The sequence below is a fragment of the Vitis vinifera genome, chromosome 18 (assembly GCF_030704535.1).
Source record: "Vitis vinifera cultivar Pinot Noir 40024 chromosome 18, ASM3070453v1".
Classification (NCBI taxonomy): Eukaryota; Viridiplantae; Streptophyta; class Magnoliopsida; order Vitales; family Vitaceae; genus Vitis; species Vitis vinifera.
In genome coordinates, this window is record NC_081822.1 from 13,142,888 (window position 1) to 13,151,364 (window position 8,477).

At 31.7% G+C, this 8,477-nt stretch overlaps 1 protein-coding gene across 1 annotated transcript; it reads right to left on the bottom strand.

The window, feature by feature from the left end:
- Positions 1–844: 844 nt before the first annotated feature.
- LOC100249009 (uncharacterized) lies at positions 845–2,928 on the bottom strand. Its single transcript, XM_002278893.2, has 2 exons — positions 1,885–2,928; positions 845–889 (listed from the first exon to the last, which is right to left on the bottom strand). Exons 1-2 carry the CDS (start codon positions 2,926–2,928, stop codon positions 845–847), a joined length of 1,089 nt encoding a protein of 362 aa, XP_002278929.1.
- Between the last annotated feature and the right edge of the window lie 5,549 nt (positions 2,929–8,477).

Genomic DNA, 8,477 nt, shown 5'->3' on the forward strand with positions numbered 1-8,477 from the left:
TTTTGTAGTGAAAGGAAAATGCATTTAGGTATGATGTCTACTCATTACCAGTTAGGGTTAGGGCTTAAATGATATATAGGATGGGGTGGGGTTATTAATCCTTTTGTTAACTGGGATGGGAGCTAATCAACTTGCCTCGACACGGGTTTGTGTCGAGGATGGAAAATAATTGTGTATTCGGGGGTGGGAATAGGATAGGAATGACATGTCCCAAACCCGTCCTGTTGTCATTCCTATTTGTAAGTCATGGATTCTAAACCCTGAATCCAAGTTTCAGAATGTTCAATTAGCAAGTTTTATTTTGTAACCATTCCTTTAATTTCCTTCACAAATTGTGACCATTGATTGATAAAGTTTTGAGGAAAAAAATTTATTTAAAAAATCCAAAAAATAGATACTCTCCCAAATTAATTCTTAAATTAGTTTTTCTCATCCACATGAATATTCACATCATAAAACTATAGTTTGTAACTATAATTTAATATATATATATATATATATATATATATATATATATATATATATATATATATATATATATATATATATATATATATATATTTATAAATTGGTCAAAATTACCAACTATGATTTTAAATTTAAATTTAAAACCATAATTAGTGACTATGATTTTAGAGATAATTTAAAACCATATTACCAACTACAGGTTCTATGTTTAACAAAAATTTAGAACCGTAGTAACTAATTATAGTTTTATGATTAGAAAAAAAATCAAAATTCTCAGGTGATGTGAATGTACAAATGATTGATATACACTAGTTTGAAAATTATTTTGGTAACAGTTATATTTTATTGATTTTTTTTCCAATTATATTATTCTTGCTCAAAACTCTTGTTGATCTATGTACTTGGCCATTGCCAGGTCCACCTTGATTATTAAAAGGAAAAGAAAAAAAAAAGATTAAAAATCAAGGGTTTAATCTTGGGATTTTTTTATTCTTCATTCAAATATTCAAGTACTTCATATAATTAACTTTTTAAGATTACTAGCAAAATTTCTATTATGGCTTCTTGTTTCCTAGTCCTTTTTCTAAAATATTTAATATAAGATTATATCAAAATATTCGTGAATATATGGAAAGAAAGGTTATGAAGATACAACAATTAAACTTTTACAAATGTTGCACACTTGTTAAATAGTTTTAATTTGTTAAAAAAGGAAGTTTTGAAAAAACATTTTTAAAATAAGAAATATAATAAAAAGAGATAAACCTAATTTTAGAAAATTAGGAAAAATTTGAAACCTTTTTAATCTAAAAATTTACTTTTTTTTTTCTAATTAATTTCCATCCTAAAAATGTTTTTTCTTTTCCATCCTAAAAAAAGTTTCTGCATGTTTATGTCTAACTTTCTCGTAGAGATTAATCACATCACAATTTATTTCCATTGTTTTTATCCGGGGTTATTTGATTAAAATTGATGAAATCATTCTCATTTTGTAAATTTAACCCTTGACTTTTTTTTAATCCTAAAAAATATCTATTTTGAATAAAAATACTCTTATTTTTTCTAAAAATAACATTTTCTTTCGAAACATATATGTAAATAATCAATATATTAAAGGGTATTTATGTTAAAAATAGGTTAATTTTTTAAAACAAAAAAATGGAGAAGACTAGATTTACAAATATGAGATCTTTTTATATCTTTTTAATCAATTAATTATTTATCCAAAGCCATTATATGACCAAAAAAAAAAAAAAAAGGTCAAAACTTAAGGGATTAATCTATATAAAGATTTCTTTATAATTCAATGCAATGTTCAAGCCATATAAATTGATTTATCTATAATGAGAATCTGGATTTTATACATATCCTTAAAAAAAGTAATCTTGACAAACGAACAATTACAACTTTACTTACCACGTGTATACATAAAAGGATCACCAAACACAACTGCTTTAACTCACCAAGATTGTCGCCCTTTAAAGGAAGGGAATACTCTTCTTGGGTGTAAACTTGGAGATGATCCGATAGAGCCAACTTGTCAACGCGTTCGTGGTGGTAGGATTTGCAAACGAAGTAGATAATAGTCTGAATGACACGTTCAAAGAGACCCAACAACAAAAATAACGATAAGCACACATTTGCATAAGCCACCCTATTCACCATGCCCAGTGACTCTCCGTTCACCACCACCCTCTCCAATGCCTTCTGTAACACGTAATGGAGTAAACCCAGATTCAAGAAGATGAGGGTTGACACACCCACCTTGCCTTTAATCAGTTGGTTACTCCTTTTCATGGCTTGAAACCCATATGAGTCCTCCAACACTGATATTGTGCTAGCCAATTGCCAAACTACGCTCATGTAAAGAAGACCCATCAAGTATAACACCACCACAACCAGCAAAATCGACATTCCCACATTAGTATTTGGGCCAAATGCAATCAACACTGCTGCTAAAGCGAAGACCAGAAAGGCAACCACGTGGTAAGTACAGACAACCAGAAAGATGGTGAAGGATGTGAGCATGAGTCTCTTCAAGACATTTGGCACTACGCTCGTAACCATCCTAAAAGTCACTTTTCTACCGGAGTAGATGCAGGCCATGGTGTAAACTATGGCGGACGTGGATAGGAGGGAGAAGAGGAAAGAGTAGATGGTGTATGTAACCTGCTGGAGAAGCCAATAGGAAGCGGATGGGAACGAGAGAAGATCAAATATGTTGGTGTGGTTGGAAGTGGGGACTTGAGTTTCAGCCAAATCCTTTTTATCCTGATCAACGATTTTGGGGAGGAGAGAGTTGGATAAATGGGTGTTGACCAAGGAAATGAAGAACAGTGGGAGGATATAGGCAAGGATGATTTGGGTGAATATCTTCCTCCATGGGAGGATGATCTGGAAGGCTTTTCTGTAGATGCCAAATGCCCCTAGAGACTTCATTTCTTCCTGTTCTACCTCCATTACTTCAACTAAAATTTTGTTGCAAAGAGGAAGTGATCAAAAATCAGGTTGATGGGTGGAGAAAGGCTTCCACAGAGAACGAATTTGATCAACAATTGATACAGGCTTGTATTTATAAAGACGCATCCAGGGGCATTTTATGAAACTGATGGTGGTTTCCTTACGCGTATTCGTTGACGAAGTTTCCAGGAAGAGAGTCGAGACTAGACCTCTACCGCGTCTCCACTTCATACTCCCTCTATGGAGGGAGTTTTTTTAAGAGGAAAGACTATAAGTCCACCAAAAACTTAAAAAGTCAAAAAAAAAAAAAAAAGTCAAAGGAGAACGTTGAATTGATGATATGCTGTGAAGAAGTCAGAAATTCCTACTCATCGGCTTCAATAACTTCCACCAGCTAGGGAAATTGGGCTAAACTACGAAGATGTAGTCATAGACCTCAAGTGGGCTGGTGCAAGGTCAGTTTTTCGCCCCCAAAATCTAGTTTGGATAGCCCGTACTATAAAAACACATTTTACATGTCATCAAGAGTGCCTTTAGCAATCATTCCAAAAAAACTGTTTTTATTCTTTTTTTTTTTTTTTTTTTTTTTTTTTTTTTTTTTTTTTTTTCGTTTTTTTTTTAACACTTCAATGATAAATTTTTTTAAATGTTAAAAATATAAGAAATATTTCTTAAAACCACGATGAAGCGGACTTAAACTAATGTTTGCTCAAATCTCTCACCCATTGATTTTTAACTCTTTTATTTTTTTAATCTTGGGTTGAAAAGGGATCATCCTCGAGTTAATGAATATAAATTTTGGTTGATGCGTTTCCAAGATTAAGTTAGTTGGCAGAACATGAAATTGGATCAGCCAAATCTGAAGGATGACAAAACTTTAAAACTCAAAATAATATTTTTAATCGTATTTTTACTTATTTATTTGGTTATGTTTATTATTAAGTGTTAGAATTTCTGTTATTATTTGTTCTAAAAAGGAGAAAATGAATTGGAGAAATCGAATACAAAATCCGAAAGCACGATTTTTATTGAAAAGGAAAGAAGGCAGCAGAATTCAAAAGAACAAAGAGAACATGAGCTGCCAGGTGGAGGAAAGGAAAAAGAAAAGGAAAGAATGAAAGAACAGAGAGAAGGAAAGAAGACAGAATATTTGTGTTGCTGTGCTAATTTTGGTAGGAGGCGGCCTTCAACAGCGTTTTTTTCCTCTTTAAGGAGACTTTCAGCGGAGTTTCTCGTAAGGAAAGCAGCAGGATTCATTCTGAGGGTTGAAATCAGAATAGGGTGAAGGAGGAGACTGGGAGACCGAGAACTGAAACTGGGAGACATCCATAACCATTGCAAATTATCCGAACCGAACCCGCCATCATCTCACGCCAGGAACAAATCCTCTAACACAACACCATCAACCAAATCTGGCCTTGCAACTTCTGCAGCTAGAGTAAGAGACATGGAAGAAGTGGTAATCATTTTAGGAGCTGACTGTTGAGAAGTGTCTCAGATTCTTAATTGAAGTATATATATTTGTAAAAGAAATATTATATATATACAAAATATTTCTTAAGTTTATATATGATTGTAATTAGAGTCCTTATAGACCAAGGAGGAAAAAATCGGAAAAAATCGGCGAAATATCGCCGATATATCGCGTGTCGGCGGGTGGCGAAACGACACATGGAGGAGATAAGTCGGCCGGACGATTTTTCGCAAAAAATCGCCAAAAAATCGCCGATATATCGGCGACACAGGATAAATCGGCGATTTTATGAAAAAATCGCCTGAGAATCCCGTGTGTCGCCGATTTATCGGCGATATATCGCCGATTTTTTGCGAAAAATCGCCCCCTCTCTCCAGCGTGATCTGATGGCCCAGATCACGCCCGTGTTGATCCAACGCCCAGATTTGAATCCCAACGTTAACAAAGAGATCCAACGGCCAGATTGCTTCCAAATTGTGATCCAACGGCCAAAATTAATTTTAAACGGTAACTTAAGCTTTCAACGGCTATTTTGGCCCAAATTTCACCTATAAATAGCCAATTTTGCATCAATTTAATCCATTTTTGCTTTGATTCTTCATTTGCTCTCCTATTACTCCAATTTTTTCCAAGATTGCTCAATTATTCAATCATTTTAAGGTATGTTTGTTTGAAATTATAATTAATTTTGTTTGCAATAATTAATTCATGTATTTTTAATTAATTAGTATGTTTACATTCAATTGTAATTATTTTGTATATTTTTATTGAATTAATTTAGGTTATGATATATTTATTTTAGATGATTATTTGTGATTTAAATTCGTATTTAGAATTACATTAAACTAATTAACTTAGCTAAATTGTTTAATTAATTTAATTAACATGGTTAATTATGGAATATTAAATATGCTCAATATTTTATATTATCGCGATTTATTTTCATATTCAATTATTATTAATTTCAATATTTAGTAAATTTGTCATAAAATTACATTTAGATTTTAAAAATTAACTTAGCTAAATTATTTAATTAGTTAAATTAACATGAACTACTATATATGGAATATTAAATATGCTCAATATTTTATATTATCGTGATTTATTTTCATATTCAATTATTATTAATTTCAATATTTAGTAAATTTGTCATAAAATTACATTTAGATTTTAAAAATTAACTTAGCTAAATTATTTAATTAGTTAAATTAACATGAACTACTATATATGGAATATTAAATATGCTCAATATTTTATATTATCGTGATTTATTTTCATATTCAATTATGATTAATTTCAATATTTTGTAAATTTGTCATAAAATTACATTTAGATTTTAAAAATTAACTTAGGTAATTTATTTAATTAGTTAAATTAACATGAACTACTATATATGGAATATTAAATATGATCAATTTTTTTATATTATCGCGATTTATTTTCATATTCAATTATGATTAATTTCAATATTTAGTAAATTTGTCATAAAATTACATTTAGATTTTAAAAATTAACTTAGGTAATTTATTTAATTAGTTAAATTAACATGAACTACTATATATGGAATATTAAATATGCTCAATATTTTATATTATCGTGATTTATTTTCATATTCAATTATGATTAATTTCAATATTTAGTAAATTTGTCATAAAATTACATTTAGATTTTAAAAATTAACTTAGGTAATTTATTTAATTAGTTAAATTAACATGAACTACTATATATGGAATATTAAATATGATCAATTGTTTTATATTATCGCGATTTATTTTCATATTCAATTATGATTAATTTCAATATTTTGTAAATTTGTCATAAAATTACATTTAGATTTTGAAAATTAACTTAGGTAATTTATTTAATTAGTTAAATTAACATGAACTACTATAAATTTAAGTGTATTTTTTCTTGCAATAGATTTAGCATGGCTAGTGAAGGTGGTTCTGCCGTGCCAGGGCGAGATCCGACTTGGAAGTATTGTTCACCAATTGAGGGTAATCGAAATGCAACAATTTGTAATTTTTGTGGGTTGGTAATGAAAAGTGGAGGCATCACACGATTCAAGTCTCATTTAATGCATAAGGACCCGCATAACAACACCAAAAAGTGTCCAAGAGTGCCGCCCGAAGTGAAAGAAGAGATACGATTGTTGGTGCATGACAAACAAAAAACAAAAGCAAAAAAAAATGCTAATATTGAAGAAATTCGTAGTCAATTACGTGGCACAATGGGGACGCATCATACACATTTGGTAAACGAAGATGATGATGATGAAGATGCTGAGGAAGAAGATGTGTATATGTATCCGACAGATATGCACCCAGATGAGCGAGATGCATATCGATCTGCAGTTCGTGCCTCGAAAGCATCTAATTGGGAACGTGAACAACATGAGAATATTGTAGGAAGCAAACGCAAATCGGGAGAGTCTTCTACTGGTATACCGTCGACGATGCGAAAATCACAGAGTATGCGACATTCGCATCATTCACCCCCTATTGCCCCTTCGCTTTACAAGTCTTCTGCAGCAAAACAAAAAAATATCAAAGATATATTCAAGGGTGGTGCAATTAAAGAAACGATGGGACGCTTAATCAGCAAATTCTTCATTTATGAGAGTGTCGCACCCGCAAAAGCAAAGTCTCATCACTTCAAGAATATGATTATTGGTGCACAACAAGCAGGTAATTACTAATTTATCAAATGTTATATTGTGTTATACTTTTAGTAAGTATAGTATTTTGTGACATGTTTTACATATGAAGTGTAGGAATGGGAATCGAACCTCCATCTCCATATGAAATAAAAAACAAATACTTGGAAATGGAGTACAAAGAAATGGAAGCTTATGTGAACCAACAAAGGGAAAAATGGAAGACATATGGGTGCACAATAATGTCAGATGGATGGACAGGGCCCACGAAATTAAGTATTATTAATTTCATGGTTTATTCTAAAGGGACCACGGTGTTCCTTAAGTCAATCGATGCATCGAACTATATCAAAGACCACAAGTATATATATGAGCTTTTGAAGACTATTATCAAAGAAGTCGGTAAGGAAAATGTAGTCCAAATTGTCACAGATAATGGGTCGGCATTCATGAAAGCAGGGAAACAATTGATGAAGAAGTATAACTTATATTGGACTCCGTGTGCGGCACACTGCATCGACTTAATCTTTGAAGACATCGGTAAAAGACCCAATGTTATCGAGGTGATAAACAATGCTCGCAAGATAACTAACTTCATTTACAATCATGGTTGGTTACTAGCACAAATGAGAAAGTATTGTGGTGGAGACATTGTTCGACCAGGAGCTACAAGGTTTGCTACCAATTATATTGCTCTTGACAGTCTTCTAAAAAAAAGGGCTGATTTGAAAAAATTGTTTATGAGTGATGAATGGGCACAACACAAACTCAGTCGAACAAAACTTGGACGAGAATTGGAGCAATTATTGTTTGACCATACGTATTGGGATAGATTGACAAATATAGTTTCATTATATGAGCCATTATACGTGGTGCTTCGACTTGTGGATTCTGAAGTTGTTCCCACAATGCCATTTGTGTACGAGCTTATGCACGTGATGAAAGAGAACCTTATTCGTCAAGGAGCTGGAGATTGGATGTTCAAAATAATACAAGATCGTTGGCAGAAAACACTAAAACATCCACTTCATGCAGCAGGTACTTAAATACTATATATCTTTATAAGTTTTTACTTTGTATTTAAGTTTCTTTAAAAAAAAAATACTAACTCTACTAAATTTTATTGTAGCATACTTCTTGAATCCAAGATTTCAATATAGGCGTGGAGTTGGTAGTGATCCGGAACTACTTCAAGCTGTCCATGATGTTTTTGCAAAATTAGATCCAACTACTGAATTGCTTGGTCAATTTGGAAATGAGGTGAATAAAAAATTGTTATTTTTGTCAATAAAACAATAATTTCATTCATCAATTTATTTGAACGTTTACTAACAAATTAAATGTTGAATACATAGCTTGTACTTTTTCGAGATGCAAAAAGAGGATTCAGTGATCGAGCGGCAATTGCATCAAGGTCAA